Raw genomic sequence first — 22,338 nt, forward strand, 5'->3', positions numbered from 1 at the left:
CCATTAATTTTCTTGACAAATCTGAAAACTGAGGACCAGCATTTTTCAGGAGTTTATGCATTCTAGGCTGGGGTCAAATCCCAGGTTTGTTCAGCATTTATTTCATCTTGTAGCTTGTCATCATCTTGTTTAACTTGCTGGAGAATTAAAATATTTTCCTTCAGTTTGGTGGAGATTGCACATTTTTTTCTCTTTGTAGACACCAAAAGTATGTCAGGGGTTTCCAGCTGGTTGGCTTTTCAGGTGAATGAAAGACCTTCCAGTTGTTACAGGAAACTTTCCCTTGGCAGCTGTGTTTGAAAACAGTCAGGGGACTTCACGAGATGCAAAAATTAAGTCTCAAAAGCATTTGTATGTCACTTCAGGCATTCTGCTTATGCAGGGTGGAGTAGAAGTTCTGAGGTTACAGTGAAGTGCATACCATTACAAAAATTACCATGCTTTATTTTCAACACAGAGCTTTGAAGGTAAAGAGCAAGTCTGGAGGGGAGCAAAAGGAAAGATGATTCACGTGACATGAAACCCGGTATCTGGTTAAAGGCTTGGGAAGTCTCTCCCTTGTTTGTTTTGTGAAAATGGTTTGTTTTGTCTCTGTCATCCTTTGTCCCTGCTTCTTTGCCTCTCATTATCTACTAGGACTTGTCGCCACTTCTTGCTGCTCACCAGCATTGACTCAGGTGAAGTGCTCTTTTTTTCTGTGCAGGACAGGAGCTGTAGTTGTTTCTGATTGCCAGGTTCTGAAGTGCCTGTATGGTTCTGAAGTGCCTGCATAGAAGTTTTTAGTAGTTATTGCTAAGAAGAAAAGCCTCTTTTCTCTATTATCTATGAGCACATTTTTCCTGGTTTCCCTCTGCTCTGCAGCCTGAAGGTCACTGTACACCTGCTAATGTTCCATGCCAGCTGTGCCACAGGCACAGATGCATCTTTGCCTCCCAGGGGAGTAGTTTCTATTCTAAAAGAGCTTCACTCGCAGGAGAGCTGCCTGTTAACTCTGTTGTCATCATATGAAATGCTGGTTTCTATGTCCATCTCTGTAGTTATTTTTTTGATAGATCTGTGTAGCTTGTTTTGTTACTTTAGGAAATGATAGAACAATGAAACAAGCAAGTGATTCATGCGGTGAAGGATGTTCTCAGTATATCTATGAAGATATACCAGTATATCTCAGTCTCCAATTACAGTTTTTTTGTGCCAGTGACTCAGCAATAAGTAATCTGTAAAGTAATGAAAAGTAAACTCAATAAAAAGCAATCTGTGTACATTTCTGTCCTTTCTGAGAGTACATATTTATTTTCAACAGTCCTGTGATAACATTGAATTTGTAGTTTATTAATGAATAACATGATATTAACATTAATAGATAATGTTATGTTTTATGTAGTTAAAAGGATATGTAAAAGCCTAGACATTGTTACAGTCTTCTTTTTTTTTTTTTTTCACTTTTGATGCTCTGCTGGTTTCAAGTGGCTTTCATTCAAATCAGCTCCAGTCTTCTTTCTTTCAGCAACCCCTGCACAGGGGAATGCTGTAAGAAAACCCACCCCATCCCCCCTCCACTGAAAAATATTAACTGTCCATTTGAACACTTGTGCTGTTAATGATATCTCCCAGTGACAAGCCATCTGTCCTGTTCACAGGAAAATTCAAGCAAACCAGATTGAAATGCTGGAACTTGAGCTGAGAGGGAATCAAAGCAAGTCATGCCTCCAAGACATGTTAAACGTCATTTCTAGGCTTTTTATGGCATCCAGGCATAAACCCAAATCTGTGGACGAGCAATAAGCCAGCAAAAGTCTTGCTGAGAAGGTATTTAGCTATGGTGGTGTGAAGTTTCTAGAGGCTGGCATTGAAGTTTTTCTAATTTGTTATCTGTGCATATCTAAACTCCCCTATCTGACCAGTTCATCTTGACATCCTGCCTGTGCTCCATTGCTGCCCGGGATGTTTGTTTGTTTCTGTCTCTGCCCTCAAGAGCTCCCTGAGTCAGGCAGTTCCAGAGCTTGACTAGCAGAGTATGGAGGGGTTTGACAGCTGACCTGCAAGCAAAGCTGAGTTAATAGAAGAAATAACAATTGAGGATTTTCAAGTGTATCCATAGCAAAGAAGAAGACAAGGCCGTCAGCCAGAAACAGATTAGAAAACATACATGAAAATTTTTGTAAGCTAGACTACATGCATAAGTAGATGTGTATACGTGCCTTATTAAATTTCTGTAAAACTTTTGCCTATTATATTAATGTTAATTGCTTTGCACCAATGAATATAAGTTATTGTGATGTAGTTAATGACTTAAGATCGCGCTTTGTTAAGAGTATATAAGCTAGAGAACACGCAGAATAAAAAACTTTTTGCTTCTCGAACCCTGATCACGCGTGTATATCACGTCCAACCTAACAGTGACAGCGCAGGAGCTGCCTCCCAGCAGCTGTGGCTGTCAGCGCCGGAGGGAGCCGGCGTTCATTCCCCGCTCCGGTGCCACAGGCTGATCTGAGCGGCACACGCCGAACCTCCTTAGCTCGAGGGATGCTACCGCGGATCAAAGAAAAGCATCCAGGATGAGATGTGCCAAAAAGCCCCGTTACTCTGCAGTCCCGGGCTTACGGCTGCCGCCTGGAGCACACCCAGAACCGAGCAGAAATTCCATGCTGGAACTGCTCGCCACAAACACCGGCACATTTGTAGGAGCCGGGACCGGGGCACAGTCCTTCGGTTTTCGTGGGTAGGGGAAAGACCATAAGCAGCACGGAATGTTAGAAATATTCAAGTTCAGACATTGGAATGTGTAGGAAGGACATTCTGTTCTGTTCTTGCGAGCTAGAAAAGGCCTCTGAAAATAAGAAGTCCCATATCTCTCCTGAGGAAGACACCAAGGTTGTCACCATGGAGACATGATGGAGAGAAAGTTAAGAGATACGGACTCTGGCTGGCTCACAGAGTGACGTGGCTCCCTGATCACCTACTGGGAACTTTGTTTCTCTCTTAAAATTAGTGGGCCGTGAATGTGTATGTTGGATGAATGTAAATGTCTTGAAAAAGTATAAAAGCAACGTTGCTGTAATAAATCTCTCTCTTGCACCTTTCTGATGGAGTCGTGGTACTTTCTGCTGTGTCGTGCTCTATAACGACAGGAATGGGCTGCCAGGGAGGTGGTGGAGTCACAGTCCCTGGAGGTGTTTAAGCAAAGACTGGACGCGGCACTCAGTGCCATGGTCGGCATGGTGCTGTTCGGTCATAGGCTGGACTCGATGACCACAGAGGCCTTTTACAGCCTCATTGATTCTGTGATTCCCGTCAGAAGCCAAAGGCTTCTCCCTGCTCGGGAGCCCGACCCGGCCCCGACCTCTCCGGTGCCGGCTGTGGGCACCGCCGCACGCCCCGCCCACCGCGCCGCCCCGCGCCCATTGGCCAGCTCGCCGCCGCTCCCTGTGTCTATTGGCCAGCGCCTCTGGGAGCTCTGTCGCGATTGGTCGCGCCCTCCGCCTCCCCCTCCTGTCACTGCTGGCTCCGCCCCCCGCGCCGCAGTGGGGCGATCGGGCGATGCGGTGACGTCAGCGCCGGGCGGCGGCGCCATTGGCGGGCGAGCTGTGACGAGCGATGTGGCGCGCGCTGCTCCGGGCCGGGAGCGCGGCCCCTCGGAGCGGCCCCGGCGTGAGGGGAGAGCGGCGGGGGCCGAGCGCACGGACAGCGAGGTGAGCGGGGAGCGGGACACGGGGACAGCTGCCGGGCGGGCCCAGGGCGGCCACCCTGCCCCTCAGCCCTGCCGAGGAGCGTCCAGAACTCTGTGTCCGGTTCCGGACTCCTCCGTACCCGAGAGACGTGGGGCTCCCGGAGCGGCTCTGTCGGAAGGCAGCGACGGTCGTGAAGGGACTGGCACATCTCTTGGAAGTAACGGCTGAGGGAGCTGGGTCTGTTCAGCCTTGAGGAGAGACAGCTGAGAGGAGACATCGTTAATATCTATAAATATCCGTGGGAGGGTGCCAAGGGAATGGTCCTCATTGCTGAGCAATAAGGCGAGGGGCAGATGCACAGAATTCGCCCCTGAGCGTGAGGAAGAGCTCCTTTCTCCTTTCCCGTGTAGGTGCAGTGGAACAGGAGTCGGTGTGCAGCCCCCTCCCGGGATGCTCCAGAGCTGTCTGAATGCAATCCTGTGCCGTGTGCGCCGGGGTGAGCCCGGCAGAGCAGGGCGGTCCCCAGGTGACCCCTGCGGTCCCTTCCGACCTGAGCCGGTCAGGGTTCTTTGGGCACGCCCGCGACAGCAGAGGCTCGGGCAGGGCAGGTGTTGCTTTGGAGGTGCCTCGGGTTGAAACCGTGTTCCCGAGCCTTTAAAGACTGTGGAAAGGAGAAATCCTCATGCACAGGATGCCTGGCGTTATAAAGCAGCCAGAGCTGGTGCACAGCTTGAACTTTGGAACTGGAATTCCTGCCACTGACAGCCCATAAAAATGTTAGGCTCAGCATGGTTGTCCTGCAGCAGCTGCTGCAAGGGCTTCCTGAGAAATAAAACACCTGCCAGGTGTTGCTATGTGGTTTGTATTGTGGATAAGAAACCTCAGGAAGCTAAAAGCATAAAAACCCTCTCAAAATAAAATTGGTGTGCAATTTACACCATGTCAGAGAAACAAGCCATTAGGTTATTTCTCACACTCTGCCCAGAACCTTGTTGTTTTTAGTGAATGACTTTTCATTGTCTGTGTTCAGTGGAACGTGTGCTACCATCAGGATGCCTGAAGTAAACACAGATCACCTGGATGAGCAGCAGGTGCAGCTCTTGGCAGAGATGTGCATCCTTATTGATGAAAATGACAACAAGATTGGAGCAGAGACCAAGAAAAACTGTCACTTGAATGAAAACATTGACAAAGGTACAGCTTGCTTATCTCCTAATTGAACCATTAAGTTGATAAATATTTTCAGAAGCATAGTCATGATTAAATTAAAGCCTTGATCTCAGGTGAGTGTTGGATCAAACCAGAGCAAGTACCTCCTCTTAGGCCCTTCCTCCTCAGCATAAAATATATAGTGTTAAATTCTGCAGAATGGAGAACACTCAATTAGAGGCAATTGCAAAGGAGAGAAATGTGTGATTGCACATACAAACTTGACTCTTATTTTTAATAATCACATTTTGAAGATAAAGCAGTATTTTTTCCTATTATGGATACCTGGTTCTATGTAGCTTTTTCTAAAGAATGCTGTTTGCTTCTTTGGTGAGTTCTTTTCAAGTAGAAAAGGATTTCATTTTTAAGTAGTTCACCCAGAGTTCTACTTCAAACACTGCAAGTTGAAAGAGTTTAACTGAATTTGGTTTACTTGAGGTTGGTCAGATTCAACAGTCTCTCATGGTAGTGTGTGACCTCTTTTTATGTAGTTAGGGAAAGAGTATTCCTCCTGAAGAGTGAGGAGTAACAGACTCAAAAGGTGAAGAAAACAGCAAATATACTGGTTTTATAGGAGCCTATTTTTGTTCTGCTTTTGCAATTATTGAAGTGTCTTGAAATTCAGTTTTTTAGGAATTTTTGAGTCATCTCTTTTTGATTGTAAATTTATGGGTGCCAAGCTCTCCTTGGAAGCTTGCCCAAGGGTGCACATTTAGAATGGTGAACTGAGTTTAGAAGAGCTCCTCTCTTGTATTTTTGTTCTAGGAGCTCTTCTTAATTTTGTGTTTTGCATAAGCTGATTTAGAAACCTGAATTATAGCTCTTGAGTTATTTATCAAATCCCTAGTTTTTAACATATATTAATTTTAAATTGGATTATGCAAAAATGAGTCCATTATAAGCCCTTAACTGTCTTCGTATGTGTTTTTCTCTTGTATTAAACATCTCAGTTTTGTTGTTTGGGTTTTTTTATTTTTAGGTTTACTGCATCGAGCTTTCAGTGTTTTCTTATTTAATACAGAAAATAAACTGCTGCTGCAGCAGAGGTCAAATGCAAAAATTACATTTCCAGGTTAGTACTGAAACATTGTATTTATATAAATGTTTTATTTGGATCAATATTTTAAAAAAATGTCAATCCAGTCCTGCAGTGGAACTCATTCTGAGGTGTTAGAATTTACTACTTGGGAGAGGCCGTTCTTCCAATACTTTTGAGAGTTCAAAATACCTTGTGGGTGAAGTAAGATAATGGGAATGCTTGTGTATTGTTATATATATATTCTTGGGAAATGGTTGTCCCTGACATGTTTGATCCTGTTGATGCAAGGGCAGAGGGTGTGCTCTCTGCTGCAATACATTTATTAGAGTTGAAGAAATGGCTCTGGTGGTTGTGGAGAGTGTCCCATTGCACTGGTAAAAGCTGATGTGCAGCAGAGCCCTGGTGCCTGGGAGATCTGTGGACCTTTGTTTGTGTTGTCTTAACAAACACTTGTTTAACTCTGCCAGAAGTGAGGCAGGAGTGTGGCCAAACCATGCAGTGCATGACTTTTGGACACTCCTGAACTATTAGTGTGAAATGCAAATAGAGAGGCATAAAAATAAGGAGGGGATCAAATAGAAACAGCTTACATGAGGCATGCTGGAGGGAGTGGGAAGTTGTCAGTTGCAGAATTTTCAGTGGAAAACAAAATCAAGTGTTTTCAACTTGAGGAAGGAAGGCCTTTTTCTTTTTTCCAAGGGAATCTTTACTTTAGAGATTGGTTTTAATTGTTTTTCTTCTCTGCTAACCAGTCTAAATGCTTAAATGTGGTTTGTAGATTTTCTAACTCTATTTTACTTGCTTTTGAGCTTGACTTTTATAGACAAAAGGTTGAAACAGAGCATGGATTGGTTGTCCTCTAAACACAGATATAAACTTTGTATTTAATTCTACTTACTGCCAGCTGTTGTTGAAGCTCTGGGAATATTTTCATTATTCTGTTACATATGAACTCCCAAAAGTAATTTTAATTAGCGTTTGAGAGATAAACAAGGTCTTTATAGACTGGCTCTCTAAGTAGATGTGTTGGGGATAAGAATGCCTGTCCTCGTGAGATCAAACAGTAGCCTGCAAAGTAGTGCTTGGCAGAGGCAAATCCCAGTGCAAAATATGTAAAGGAAAATAAGAGTTGTAAATATCCCCTTTCTGTGACCCTTCTCTGCAAAACAGAAATGAAGTGAATAACTGGCCTCTGTCTCTGGGGGACTTTGGTGTTTTGGGTTTTTGGGTTTTTTTCCCAGGTCCTTATATGTGTCAAAAATGGACTGATCCAAACTTTTGCAGATTGTTTTACCAACACTTGTTGCAGTCACCCTCTAAGCCATCCTCAAGAACTGGAAGAAAATGATGCCATTGGTGTTCGGAGAGCAGCACAGAGACGGCTGAAAGCAGAGCTGGGAATTCCCATGGAGCAGGTAAAGAAAGAAGGGAGAAACAGGAATTCTTGCCAGTATTTGCCAGCTTACAGACTCTGTCTGGCAGACAGAGTCAGCCTCAAACCTAAAAATGAACTTATCTTAGGAGATGCAGAGAAGTGAGTGAACTTCCAGAGATTCCTGGAGGGCAGGGTTACACTTGGTCTGTCAGTATGTGGTTCTGACCTTGACTTCAGGTGGTTGTCAGCTCTTTTCCTTGGGTGGTGAGGGGTATGTGCAAGTGTTTGTGTTCACCAGTGCTCAGTGAGTGTGCAATGAAGTCTGGTAAACATTATTTAAAACATGCCATATAGGAGAAATACACTCCCAGTATTACCAGGTGAGTCTGGCTAGAGAAATGCTGTGCAATCATGCCATCAAACTGCTTTGTTTTTTTTTTTTCCTAGTAATTCTTTGTGAAAAAGTGCATTGCAGTTGTACACTTTGGAACAAATAATTTCTAAGGAAGAGGATAATAGCTGATAAATTGTACTGCAATGCCCAGCAGTGCAATTCTCCTGGTCTGGCACTTCTGACAAGTGTTTTGGTTGTAGGTTCCTCCAGAAGAAATCTCCTACCTGACTCGAATTCACTACAAGGCCAAGTCTGATGGCATCTGGGGAGAACATGAGATAGACTATATCTTATTTGTGCAGAAGGATGTGACGCTGAATCCTGACCCCAACGAGATCCAAAGCTACTGCTATGTGACACAGAAAGAACTGAAACAGCTCTTGGACAAAGCTGCCAGGAATGAAGTTAAGATTACTCCATGGTTCAAGCTGATAGCAGAGACTTTTCTTTTTAAATGGTGGGATAACTTGAATAACTTGAACAAATTTGTTGAGCATGAAAAAATACACCGAATGTGAATAGCTGGGATAAAAGGTGCTGAAGGTTAGCAGTGATGTGTTGTGTCATTAACACTGATAAATCATTATGTATGTGCAGAGAATTGTTCCACATGGAGCATGTTTAATTTATACAGATGTTGTCATAGCCAATGTTTTTTCTTCTGTCTTTGTCACCTCTTCTCCCTCATCCTTGGCTCTCTTGAGCCTGTTATGATCTCATGTAAAATGGGTTACAGTAGCATGAAGCCCCTGGGTTCCTCTTCCTCCAGTGCCTGGTGAAAGATCCTCAGCCGGTGTGAGCCCTGCACACCTGGGAGGGAGCCCAGGCACCTCCTGCCCAGCTCAGGTAGGAGGACTGGGGTGTTCCCATTGAACTCAACCACACATTAAATAATGATTACACATGACTGTGGGCTCTGCTGTGATGTTGAGAAGAACTGCCAGAAGAAAAAAGCAATTCAAAGTAATTAGGATTATTTTTAATTGCAGAAAGCAAATCTCTTCAGCTACTGTACTCTATAATTAAGCAAACCCATAAAAGCTTAAGTAATTGGATTGCCTATGTGGAGTAAATTTGACTTTGAAGTGCTGACATATGTGTTAAAGCTTTAGATAATAAACACTGTTTGGAGCTTTTCCCCCCACCAGGCTTTTCTGATTAGTTGATGGTTGAGTACTGGACATCTCAAACTTAAAAAAAAAATGTTAATTACAGCAAATGTAAGTGGTACTTGTCTAATGTCAGTAATCTGTCTTTGGAGACAGGATGTGCACTAAAATGGCTCTTCTCCATTTTCAGAAATCAAGGCATCTTGATACAAGGGGTTTTCTTTTCCTGTAATAGTCGTTCGAGATAGCTCAAACCCCCTGAACCCCATAATTCAAGACTGACAATTTGTGGGCTTACACTGGGTCTTGATGTCAGTTAATTAGAAATTGTACCAGAGCTAATCCTTTTTGATCTTGCAGTTAATCCATTGCTAGTAACTTAGGAGGCTTTTTCAGTAAGACAAATACTCAAGGGTTCTTCAGTTTTAATTACAGACTGGGGGGGGGGAGGGTCCTCAAAAAAGTGTGATTTCTTCTGTTAGCACACTACTCAAACTAGTTTTTAAGTTCTCCCAGAGCCTGATGAAATAGGATGTTTGTCATCCAATTTATCATTAAAAGTAAACATGGTTGTAATGATTCTGTGTGTGGATTCGGGGTAAAATTAACTTTTTCCATCAGGTTTGTCTTTCTCATTCCTGTTGTGACTGCAGCACTGAAGCTTCCATGTACCAGCACCTCCAGTGGTTCAAGGTTTTAGAGCCAAGTTTGTTGTGTATTGGCCAGGACTGATGTATTGTTTCAAAGCAAATAATATCAGGTGAGGGAACAGTGATGTGATGTAGCAGCTCTCTTGAATTTAGTGCAATCAGCCATGATACCCAGCTGTAGGCAATGGGGAAGTTCTCAAATAGTTTTAAAATCTAACTTTATAATTAAAACACCTTGCCTAAACCCTTGGAGTGTTGTTTTCTTTCCAGATGTGAAGCCACATGGAGAATAATCTCTGTTGTTGCCACACTCTAAGCAGCACCCTGCCCATTAAACACCACTGAAGCAGCATGATGTGGGCAGGGCAGCAGGGCACAGATGTACTGGAAAAAAATTTTGTTTTTGTAGTTCTGCTTGGAGCAAAAGCTGGCAAAACAGATCCTGAAGTAGAAGCCCTGTGCATACAAAAGCTGAAAGAGAAGTTTTGCTTTACAGTTCCTCAAGGTCCCTCAGTTTTTCTTGACATTAGTCTTCTTCGCAGCATTACAGTATGCTTTAATTCTGTATTTATTTATATTGTGAATTTATTTATTTATTCAAAGTAGATGAGAGAAGCTCTATCAATTTACACATGCTGAAAAAGCTGACATGTGAAGTCGCTGGCTGTATTTTAAAAAGTAGTGATTTGAGGGTTCTTTATTCCCCTTTATTTTTGGGGGGGGCATGTGTTAATTTTTAACATGGATTTGAAGTGTACTGTTCAAGCAACACATTTATAATGCATAATTTTACAAACTTTTATGTAGCCATTGACCAAGTAGGGACAAAAAGAAAATATTTAACATTTGGCAATATATTTTGCCTTGAGCAGATACAGAATTTTGTCTATCAGGTACTGAAGAGAAAATGTCTTGCTAAGCCAAGGATGACAGCAGCATGTGCTTGGCACAAAATTTCAATCTGATCCTCATTCTCTACATATCTGAAATGTTAATAATAATCTGAAATATTCAAGGTTGTAAGGTGTAACCTTCCCTGCTCCTGCTGTTTTAGGTTATTACAGGCAGCAGGTCAGTACTAGAACTGCAGTGTCTCCTCCAGTCACTCTGTAGCTCAGTCAAATGGCAGCATTGCTCCTGTGCTTTGGTGCACTAACACAAACTCTGTGTAGTTCTTAATGCTTTTTTGTTCTCCACTTGTTTCAGCCTTCACCAGCAACATAAACTCATCACAAAGGATTACTTGCATGCAGCAATCCAAACCATACTGAACCCAGGCATTTTTTATTAATGGTAGTTCAACAAAGTGTTCACATTTCTAGATTTAACCTCATTTTAAATTAGGTTTGTATAGAAGTATATACTTTATTGATACATGAAAGTCAGGAATCAGAATCATATTCTTTCCTCTTTCCTGAAGAAAGTATTTTTTATGTCTGCTTATAAATGGTTTCTGCCACTAGAATTGGGAAATTTCTCTCATAGTATTTCATGTAACTGCAACATCAAGATATTGAAATACTGAGCTTGAAGTATCTTAACCACTAACATAAAACACACACTTAAACACCAAGTATTACCAAAAAAGATGACAGGACTAGAAATTAGTTTTAATAAATTTAATTTTGATTTTAAATTTGATTTTTTGATTAGTTTTTAATTTTGATTCAGAAGACTGCTTATCTTCTCTGTGTTTTGCCAGATTTTCTCTTCCCAGCCAGCAGATGTCTTGGCCTCAAGTTAAATATGTGCCTGTCTGCCTCTCCTTTCCTGCCCAGGCGATTCATTTTCTTTTGAGCTTTCTTTGCCATGATCTTGACCTTCTTCACCATCTATTTAAAAACAAACAAACAAACATGCAGAGTAACTTCCTCAGTAACTCAGGTAACAAGCTTTACCTTTAAGAAAACCCACTGAGCTTGATGGTCTTATCAAGGACATTAATACCAACTCTAGAGCGGTATCAGTGACACCATCAAAGTGGCACTAACATTCCTTAGCAAAACCTTCCAGGGCACTAACAAGGATCAAGCTATCCCTGGAATTCCTCACTAAAGGTGGAACCACAGTTTTCAGAATTCTTCCTTCAGATTTGCATTTAGAGAATAAAGAATTAAAATGTTCATCCTTGGTCTGTATTATTACATGTTATTTGTAAGAAGGAAATAGAGAAACAGAGTCCAAATGAAAAGGTGATCAAGCTGCAGGGAGACCAAGCACAAAGTCTGGACTAACACAGCCAGCCTACTCTGAAGATTCCCAGGAGCTGCTCTAGGTCTGATCATGCTGGTTGAGCTGCCCAGCAGGTGAATACAAGTAAATAACAAACCTTTTCATCCCGGAGGCCAGACACATCCCGTGGCGTGCGAGAGCAGCTGCGACTGCGCGACACCGACCTGGGCGTTTCGGACTCATCGCGCTTCCGTTTCCTCGTGGTGCTGCGGGACCTCCTCACATAATGGGCCTGAAAGTGAAAACACCATCTAACCTTTACAGCCAGAAACAATCAGCTCATTTCTAATCAGAGTAAGAGGAAAAACAGGAAGTGGATTGCTGTGATAAATTATATTGATTATTCCATAGTAACATAAAGACCTTGACAGATGCTTGTCATGTCTGTCTGTCCTACAGGAACATTCAAATTTCAGTGAATATTAGCTTTTTTCCTCCACAATTACTAACTGGCTTTTTTCTTTGGGTGGAGTAGACTCAAAGCTAATCAATTAAAAGATACAAATTAATGGATAGCAACATTTAAGCAATTTTGCAACAGCAAAATAGCAATGATGAAGCCTACCCTGGTTAATGTCCTGTGCACTGGGCATAGCCCTAAAGAATTTCAGACATGAAGACTAATCATGTTTATAGCATAAGTATTACATTCCTACATTGCTCCTACATCAACATGGCATGGCAGCTCTGAGAACCATAAATGCTTCCTTCTGATGTGTAATGCTGACAGTCCTTGTTTCCCAACTCCTTGTTTAGCTAAAGAATTAGAGATCTCAAGATCCAGGGAGCTGTAATACTGCTGGATTTGCTGTACAAAATGCTTTGGGGGTTTTTAAATTTCTGTTTAAAAAAATCTCTCCTGAAGGACAGTCTCTGATGAAGTACTTTATCTGCCTTACATTTAAAGATGCCAGCTGCCCTCAAAAACTTCAATTACAGCTCCTGGAATTAATGAACTATAAAAAGATAGGCCTGATCTATTGCTATTACTATTTTTGACATAGTAGAGTCTCATCCAACAAAGCAGACTTGAAAATTAATAAGCATGCTTAGCTAAATCTGTTCTTGAATCCTACACAAATTGCAAGAAAGCAGTGCACATTCTTGATAAATATTAGTTTTTCAGCTTATACAACCTGTTTTGATCACATTACTCAAAAAATTCCAGTACCAACTGCCTCATCTGCAGTTCCTAATTCACCCTTAATAGACCCCACCTCCCTCTTGTGCCAACTATAATATGCATTTCAACTGTGCTCAAAGAAATCTAAGTCACTTTTACACAAATATTACATTTGATCAGCAAAAACTTACATCATCTTTATTAGTCATGTCAAGTCCAAGATCAGTCATTTCTTTCTCTAACACCTTCCTCTGGACCTGTAAAAACACAGTTAAGGAAACATTTCTTTAAAAAATAATCCTTCCACCTTACTTTTTGTCTCAATATACCAGCACAAGTCCATTATATATTTCTGGCTTTATCACATCCACACACAGGTCATTGATGTCCTACCTTCACATTTCATTTTTTGCAACTTATTTTTTTGCACCCATAAATTCTGATTCACAGGACTCCAGTGGCCCAACATTTCCTAAAGATCATATCATTAGTTTGCCTTTTTGGGGGGAAGCTGACAAGGAGAGGTAGTTTGGTCAAAAACGTTTCCTTTTCTCCCAAAAGGCACACACTCTGGAGAAGGTAAGAGATCTTGAGGGGAACAGCAGCTAGATTCATTTTCTCAAAATGTCTAGTAATCAGTTTATTACTTTGCAATTGTCCTGGACCGGTCAGAAGAGACTCTGCCATCAGAAAGAGTGATACCTGGTTACCAAAAAGACACAACACCTTTTCCAGAACAAATTTTACCTGATTGTAATTTTTAGTAATTATCTAATTCTTAGCATTATTTGAATTTTAAGCAAATAGACAATATACAATGAAAAAATCCAGTAAACAAACTGAATCATATTACTAAAAATGTTTTCTGCAATACATATGGAGTTTTACACAAGACTCACTTGTTACTATCCCTCCTCAGCTCAGCAGTGACCAGAACTCTTGGGAGAAGGAGGCAAGCAGTGACAGGGCCAAGTATGAACAAAAGCCATCAGTTCCACTATCCAACAGTGATACATGCTTTCATGATGTTGTTACATAGCAGCAAGAGTTTTTTACAAAACATGTTTTTACAGAACATGTTGTACACTCACCTTTTTAGCTGTTCTAGGCATCCTTGGACCATGAACATCTTTTTCCTTTGACTGCAGGATTTTCAGTTTCTTCTTTTCTCGTATCTTCCTTGCCAATTGTCTGATTTCCATCATTTCTTCATCTTCACTTTCTGGTTCACTGTCATATTCTCCAGCAGCTTCTCTCAGCTCTTCTTCTTTCTCCAATTCTTCCAGTTTCTTAGATTTTGAAGAGGTAAAATGGAGATCAGATCCTTAACTTACAATCCTCAACATTACATTTGTACGTGGTCCTGGGCCATGACAGCACACAGGCCCTTCAAAGAAGGAACTGCATCGCCTGATAACCACACTGAGCCACAGCTGATGGAGCTGGTGATACAGGTTACTGTGAACCCAGGGACACACTGCTGTGCAGACTAACTCCACCACTCCACATCATCACTTGGCTAAATTTGTGTGGCTGCCCAAAGCTGCCCAGTGTGTGAAAACAGCTGTGCTGTCCTGTGAGCTGTGCTTGCTGTGCCATTTCTGGAAACAGACTCTGAAAAACCCTTCTCTTCTGACATTCAACATGAGTCCAGAACACCAGCAATTCACAGGAACCCAACTGCATAACGGGCAGGCTCCCTGGGCTGCACTCACCACTCCTCCTTAACAACCCAGCAGGAAATCCAAACAGTGATTGCTATTAACTAAAAATGTTACAAATTGAACATTCAGTCCATTTCCTCCATAGACATAAATCTGATGAATGAATTTTATATTATTAAAAATACATAAAGTTTGACAGCTACATTCCTGTAGCTGTAGTCAAAGACCAAAGAAATATAACTTCTAGTGCAAACCTCATATTTTAGAATGGAACAGGTAAGATCACCATCATTCTGACAAGGTGAAGCAATTTTCCATTCTTCTGAAAGTCTGTCCTTCATCATTCAAAAACTAGTATCTTTTCCCATGCCAAGTGCAGACAATGCAAAAAAGAACAGGTTCACATGATACATTTGTTTTTTATCTACAAATGGCAACTGACATTAAACAAATAAGAGATAAAGAGGAAAGAAAAGTGTAAAGCAAAAAATGGAAAACTCACCCTCATTATATCAGGATCAATGTAGTCAAGTATATTATGGCCTTCCCATATCTCTGGAATCTTATCATATTTCTCAGATGAATTCATTAAATCCCAGTATTCTTAAAAATACAGCAAAAATTTATAAAGAGGCAAAAATTAATTTCAAAGAATGCTCCCTGACAAAAACCAACACTCAAAACACACACACAAAAGAAGTGCCCTATCCCTAGGAATCTGGCAGCACCTCTGCTATAGTCACAAATATTTCTGATCTCCCTCCTAACTGCCAAAGATTGCTCACTTATGGCATGACCCACTGTCCCAAAACATGGCAGGCAACAAAAACCCAGCTGAAACACAATACATGCAGTTCTCTCTCATATTGATACTCTCTTAACAAAGAGAGCATCAGAAATTAATGAAGTACTATAATACAGAATGGAAAGAAAAAATCACTTGAATCATCAGACCAGCTGTTTCATGTCTGTGACTCCATAATAGGAAACAACTGAGTAACATCACAAAACACATCAGTAAAGATTTCCAGTTCTGGAACAGAAGGATAGTATGCAATGAAATGGTGCCACTGGCAATTAGTTGAAAGGAGTCAGGTTTAGGTATTCCCCCTTAAGGCTGAAATAGCCACACTTTACTGCTTAGTAATCATAATGGTAATACCAATTCTTATCTAATACTTACTCTGCAGATCCAAAATATAATCATCTCCCATTTCAAGTTCAATATCTCTCTCCTGGAAAGACATACATGGCTTTAGATACCATTTAATTTAGAAGCTATGGATTAACACAGCAAATTTAAAATCCAACTGCTGATTTCCTGATTTAGAGATGCCACTTACCAATTTCCTTTTGGGAGTGTCTACTTCCATGCGTTTCTTACGAGCTACTACTCCTTCAGGTATAAAAGGCAGTCGCTCCTGGAATAAATCCACCCCAAAAAAAAAAAAGAAAAGTTCACATCAATTTTTTTACACTGCTATAAATCACCACCTGCACTGTAACTTATTTCTGAAGAATAAAAAATCCCAAACTCCCACCAGGAAAGGCACTTACAGATAATGAATTAGAAAACTTCTATTATGAATCTGTTTGCAGATTAACAATGACAGAATTCTTAGCCTACTTAAGAAGTACTGGGAAATACATTAAATGGTGTAAACATGTAGCCTACCTTGTTATCTCTTTTGGTTGGCATGGCCAAGTGTAATCTATTCAGTACTTCATTCACTTTGTTCCCTTTCATTTTAGTATCAACACGGTGGGCCAACAGTCTGTCACAGGCCTGAAAGTGCACATGGCAAGGTAAGGTGAGGAACAAAGCCTTTTAGACACAGCAAATGACACTGCAGGCATTCAATCCCAAGCATCTGGCTTCACATCTTATTCTCTTTTTGTCTTAAACCTCTAACTCTCAAGAAAGCACCAAATTATTTTATATTAAAAGCATCACGGGAAGATACATATGCAGATATGTAATTTTTTAATAGGACTCAGAAAAAAATCACAATTTAAAGAAAAAATATTACAACATTATTTTCCATTTTCACTCAAGCTCACTGAGGCACAACAAGGAAAACATTTTTGAAGTTTATCACTATACTGCAGTCTAACTGAGATTAAACTCATAAAGTGAAGCAAGATGGTAGCTGTTCATTTGGGATGAAACTAAGAGAACGTACCTACCTCTGTTTTAACTTGGATTACACCTTCTTCAGTTAGCGTACTTGTCTCTATTACAGAAAATCCTTCTGCTTCAAAAGCTTCAAATATTTTCTAAAATTGAAAAATTAACCCAAATAATGACATCCTGTGCATTTCTTAATATACCACAATACATTAAGACCAGAAATCCTAATCCAATATCAATACATACAATGCGTTACTATTTTATTAGAAGGTGTTTCTAAAAAGATGATGGAAAGTTTACAATTATAGTTCTATTTAATCTCTTTCTTATTTTATAAGCAAATAACTACTTTTTACAAAGCACCTCTAAATGACCCACAAGGGAAAACAAAAAAAAAAGAGTGAGAAAGACAGAAATTCTACGTGCTTTAGCCTGTAGATACAATTGACTTAAGCCTGCAGGCCCTTTTATTGCAACTGTTCTGCAAGACCTGAGTGTAGTGCTCACTGTGCCTATCACTGAAAGGATTATTAAGTGAAGCTATTGTCTAACTTCCAATTAAGGCAGTAACTGAAAGTTCTCACACCATGAGATATTTCTGAAACGATTAAGAACCTGCTTTCTGTTTGGCATTTACAATATTCAGGCAAGGACTACATTAGACAGTTCTAAAGAAAGATGGGGTCAAGACCTGCAAAGCTACCTTCCACTGCACTACTAGAGCAATTCAATATAGAAATGATAATGCAAAAGATTATGCCCAATAAAAATTATAATCATCCACAAAGCACACATCAGAAGAAAACAGGTGAGAGAAGTATCCTAACCTGGCTCTCTTCAGGAAGTTCTGAAATCCTCTTCACATCACATTTGTTTGCAACGATTATAAGTGGCTGATAAAAAGGCAAAAAAAAAAAATCTTAATTCAAGTTATTATGTTATAAACCCCTAGGGTTTGTTAATAATGTGAACAAAACTCACCTTGTTAGCAAACAGTGGCTTAATATTTTTGAAGAGCTCCACCTGCTCCTCCAGGCTATGCCCACACTGCTCAGACACATCCATGACGTAGAGCACAGCAGCACGCAGATGTGCCAGGGCAGTGATAGCCTGCATCTCAATGGTGTTCCTGTCCTCCAGGGGGTGATCCAAAATACCAGGAGTGTCTACTACCTAAAATTAACATCAACAAGCCAGGTGTTACTGATCAGCTATTGCAGAACATGTGTTTGATTATTCAATGATATTGTCTTTTTTAAGGCAGCGACAGTTTTTCCTCTCAGTCAGAAATAGAACTGTGAGCTCGGCCAAACTGAGAATGTGAAAATGTAGAATTGGAAGAAGAATGAGGTTTCATAACCAACACTCTAAGTATTGCAGAGGAAGGGAAAATGCTGTCCCTACCCAGCCCAGAATTTGAGAGTGATAAAAAGTGATCTGGCTTTAGTCAATAGTTCCATTTCCCACCTCCCTTCCAACTGAAAACAGACTCATGCATGTACATTTTTAGAACAGGTTTTGACTGCTGCTCTCACTTGGCACACTGCACCTTGCACAGCAGCTGTTAGACACAGCATGTCTCATCAAGACACAAAAATGCAGCTCCCATGGCAAAAAGGCAAATCAGGCTACAACCAGCTCACTCTTTCAAGAAACTGCAATAGTAACAGTTCTTACCTGCCAACGAAGATACTTATAATCCATATGTCCCACAAAGAGAGATTTCGTGGTAAAGGCATAAGGCTGCACTTCTACATCTGCTCTTGTAACCTTAAAACAAGATTTAGTCATACACATTTATTTAAAAATTCCTGAAGTTGAAAGCAGTATATTCTAATTATAACGCAGTGCTTCTGATACAGGGTAAAAAAAAAAGAGCTAAAAACTGGTTATTCTAGCTTCTCTGCAAGTATTTGTCTATCAGAAAATATGCTAATGAGATGCTATTTTGGAAAATATAAGGATTTTTAAGAGTGAAATCTATCAAAACTTTCCATTTATTCCTCCAGGAATTTCAGTGAACCTCTACTCACACATTTGAACTTGCTACTGCTCACATCAGACACTGCCACAACTATTATCAAGTTGTTTAGAAGCTACCTTAATTTCATTAAATGTTATCTCCATATTATCTATGGAAAAAACACTCACATACCTTATTTATAAAGCTGGATTTCCCAACATTTGGGTAGCCACACAGCAGAAGAGTTCTTGTATTGGGATCAATGGTTGGCAAACGAGACAAATGTTGTCGCACTGAAACGTTAAAAATCTTTAAGTTTCTCTGATAATTTAAGTTTTACTGAGATGGAAAAACTATAGATATGCTGAATTGCTTACTTAAAATTAGTAACACTTCTGATATATGATCATTTATGAAAGTATGTAATAATTTTCAGACTTCACAAGTATCTACATACAACAAAAATAAAATTTAAGAAATATTTGAAATATATGAAGACCACTATCTTACAGCTAGAATGACTCCACCAAGTCAGGCAGTCCTGAAGGAGTCAGGCAGTCCTTATTAGTCCTGAAGGACTGATAAGTCTGAAGTAAGGAGTAATGTCGGCAAAATCATTAACAACATTTTTCACATACATGTTAGTGAAAAAAATGGTAAGTAAAAGCATGCCTGTGACTTTTAAACAAAGAAAAAATTTTACCGCTGTTACTAATACCATTAAATTTAATAAATATTCAAAGAGAAAACTCTTTCGTTGAGAAATAAGCACTAAGTATTTGGGGATTTTAAAACCTTTCCTGTGCTTCCTGGATCTGTAACCTGTACTAAACACATTCTTCTAACTGCTACTAAGCCTAATAAACCTTATATCCAATTCAGGTGCCTTTTTCCAGCCCATATGTAACACCAACCTTGCTCCAAATACTCCAGGCTCTGTTTCTGTCTCTTGATGATGGTGCACATGCGCCCCAGGGCCGCCCGCTTGAGCTGCTTGCAGCGGTACAGGGAGTCCCCGTACTTCATCAGCCGCACGTAGTCCTTGGCCACGCTGCACAGGGAAGCACAGGTCAGCCAACAATCCCCCAGGCACGGGCAAAAACACAGAGATAACGGCCCTTACTTGTCAATCAGGTTCTTGGCAATATTGATCTGCCCCAACGCCAGCTTGTAGTGGTCTTTGTCATACAGAACATTCATCAGGTCCGCGTAAAAAGGATGAATATCCTAAAACAAAAGCAGAATCTTTTGTTAAGTTAAATGCAGAAAACTTAAAAAGCAGTTAAAAGCAGAATCTGATGTTAAGTCTCCTATTTTCTTACTCTAAGATGACTATTTCTTGCACACAATGTAAGTTCTTTTTTTTTCTCTACGACAATGGACTGGAGAACAAATGACACTAACACAAATGACACTAAAAGCCAAACAATTTTCATTACTATCTTATGTAAGAAAAATAATCTGTTTGGTCATTAAATGCATGAATCCTAATTGCTATGAATTTCTCCTGCAAACACACCTTTGACTTATTTATAGAGTTTCCATTTGATCTTCTGCTAAAATACTTCATATTATAACTTTGAAGTCTCTTTTTTTCAAATAAAAAACTGCAAGAAGCCAACAGAAATTGTATCTAAAAGGAAATTCGTATTATTGCAGAAACTCAGCAATACTATTAGTTCCTTTTCTTTTCTGAGTGTTGCATTAAATTCTATACAAGACTGGACAAAAAGGGTTTTTTAAATGCTCAAATAAATCCTTAACTTTTCAAGGGAGTGGCATCTCTGGTACAAATCTTTTAAGTCACAGTTACGTATTTATCTGAAAAAATTTCATCATCTGATGTTAAAAAAAAAAACCCAGAAGATATTTCTGGGAATTCTGGACCAACTCTCACTGGATATGAAATTATCAAGAAAATCTATTTAATAGGTGAATAATTTCAGTCTGAGCAGTAAACTGCCCATAAAAAAGTCCCACTGGGCATATGGATACAAGTTGCAGTTGTTGGAAGTTAATACTGTGTTTCTAACCCCACCCTTTATGGGGCCGAGCACAACATTTATGTGGTCAAATTAACTCCTGAAGGTGGTAAGCAATATGATATATTATATTTCTTGGTATTTCCTCATGAAGACTAAACATTAGTAGAATTGCCATATGCACTCACAAAAAAGAAATAAGCAGACACAACATACTCAAAACCCCTACATTTTGTCTTAATTTAAAAGCCACTTCTGGCAAACATATCTGATCAGCTAAAAGCTTGTAAAATCCAGCCCTTAATGACCATCCACCAGCACAACTTAGACTTCTGTTCTTCAAAGGAACATACTACTTTTGCAGTACAGGTTTTGCCCACTACTCACAGTAAAATGTACTTGAAATCAGCCAAATTGTCTGCACAGAGAAATCAGCAAATGAGAAAACACTTACATCTAATTTCGGGAAATCTGTTAAGATCTGAGTGAGTCTGTCATGGTAATTTTGTTGAGTAAATTTGACTTTTCGCATATAAAAATGTCGAATCCGGTGGATTTGATAATGTTTATGAATGACAGTTGGGGTCTTTCGCTGAGTCTTTGACAACGTCAAATCTATGAAGTCCTGCAATCGAGGAAACATGATTAATTACACAAAATGTCAAGTTCCTGTAAAAGCAACAATTTTATTTTGGTGGAGGAGCACGCTGACGAGTTCAGTACCTCCACAGCTGGACACGTATGTTTTATGGCAGGCGGGGATGGGCAGTTTGCACGTTCCTGTCCAGTTTCTATTGCAATGGACCGCGGGCTGCCCCGGCCCAGCCGCCCAGCCCTGCCGGAGCTCCCCTCACCGTGCTGAGTTTAAAACCCCTCTCTCCGCCTCGCAGAGGACTTCATTCTGAAGCAAGACGCTGCGATGAGTTTCGGTATGAGGCAGGTTTGGAAAACAGGAGGGATTCTTGTGGGGGACACCCCCGCCGGGAGAAGCGCGGCCTCAAGATCCCTGCTCAGGACCTTCTCTGACAGGACCCCCCCAACACTGTACATGGTACGGGCCGCCGGGCGCAGCAGCACCAGCCCGGGCGAGTCCACGGCTCCCGACAGAGGGGGAGGAGGCGAAGGCCGACACCACGCCGGCACCGCGAAAGGGGCAGGAGGGCAGCGCGGTCCTCGGAAGCCGCCGAGCGGGAGGAACGGGAGGGACGGCCCGGTGCGGAGGGCACTGAGGGCAGGGGCAGGGGCCGGCGCAGGAGCGGGGGAGCGCGGCCGTACCTTGGCAGACGGAACCACCGTGATCTTCTTGAAGTTGTAGAGCGCCATGGCCACCGCCACCGCCGCGCCACGCGCCGGAAAGGAAGCGCGCCCGGCGCTCTCGCGAGAGCTGCGCGCGTCCGGCCCGGGCTGGCCGGGTGAGGGAGGGAGGGAGGGACGATGGAAGATGGGATGGGGGCAGGCGCTTGGGGTTGAGTCTGGGTCTTGCCAGAGAAGCACTTGGCCGGGAGCAGGGTTCTGGCCATGGCTACATGATGTAATGATTCGGGACAGACATGGCTTGAGCCCCTTAGGGCCGAGAAAGCAAAACACACCCTCAGCCTGTTGAGCGCTGAGTAAAGGCTGATTTCCGTTAGCATGAAGGAGCTAATAATAGAATAAGGATGGCGGAAGGGACCCCGAAAGCCTTTCAGGGGCCAGGGGGCCCACGAGTGGCCTTGTCCCCAGGCTGTCACAGCTGACAGTCAGTGCTGTGGCCCAGCAGAGGCACCCACCAGATGGATCTCCAGGAGCAGCTCTGGGTC

At 41.4% G+C, this 22,338-nt stretch overlaps 2 protein-coding genes across 2 annotated transcripts; one reads left to right on the top strand and one right to left on the bottom strand.

Moving 5' to 3' along the window:
• Positions 1-3,565: 3,565 nt before the first annotated feature.
• IDI1 (isopentenyl-diphosphate delta isomerase 1) lies at positions 3,566-9,656 on the top strand. The gene is made up of 5 exons (XM_084202152.1): positions 3,566-3,689; positions 4,699-4,862; positions 5,857-5,949; positions 7,201-7,331; positions 7,886-9,656. The coding sequence occupies exons 1-5, from the start codon at positions 3,595-3,597 to the stop codon at positions 8,201-8,203; spliced, it is 801 nt and encodes a 266-aa protein (XP_084058278.1). The 5' UTR covers positions 3,566-3,594; the 3' UTR covers positions 8,204-9,656.
• Positions 9,657-11,048: 1,392 nt separating this feature from the next.
• Positions 11,049-21,946, bottom strand: GTPBP4 (GTP binding protein 4). The gene is made up of 17 exons (XM_084205863.1): positions 21,815-21,946; positions 20,994-21,164; positions 19,681-19,784; positions 19,472-19,608; positions 18,750-18,850; positions 18,272-18,364; positions 17,576-17,767; positions 17,422-17,487; positions 16,651-16,740; positions 16,139-16,249; positions 15,807-15,884; positions 15,647-15,698; positions 14,966-15,066; positions 13,891-14,088; positions 12,991-13,056; positions 11,774-11,908; positions 11,049-11,276 (listed from the first exon to the last, which is right to left on the bottom strand). Exons 1-17 carry the CDS (start codon positions 21,860-21,862, stop codon positions 11,124-11,126), a joined length of 1,896 nt encoding a protein of 631 aa, XP_084061989.1. The 5' UTR covers positions 21,863-21,946; the 3' UTR covers positions 11,049-11,123.
• Positions 21,947-22,338: the final 392 nt, after the last annotated feature.

Source organism: Fringilla coelebs (assembly GCF_963513975.1).
Source record: "Fringilla coelebs genome assembly, chromosome: 1".
NCBI lineage: Eukaryota > Metazoa > Chordata > Aves > Passeriformes > Fringillidae > Fringilla > Fringilla coelebs.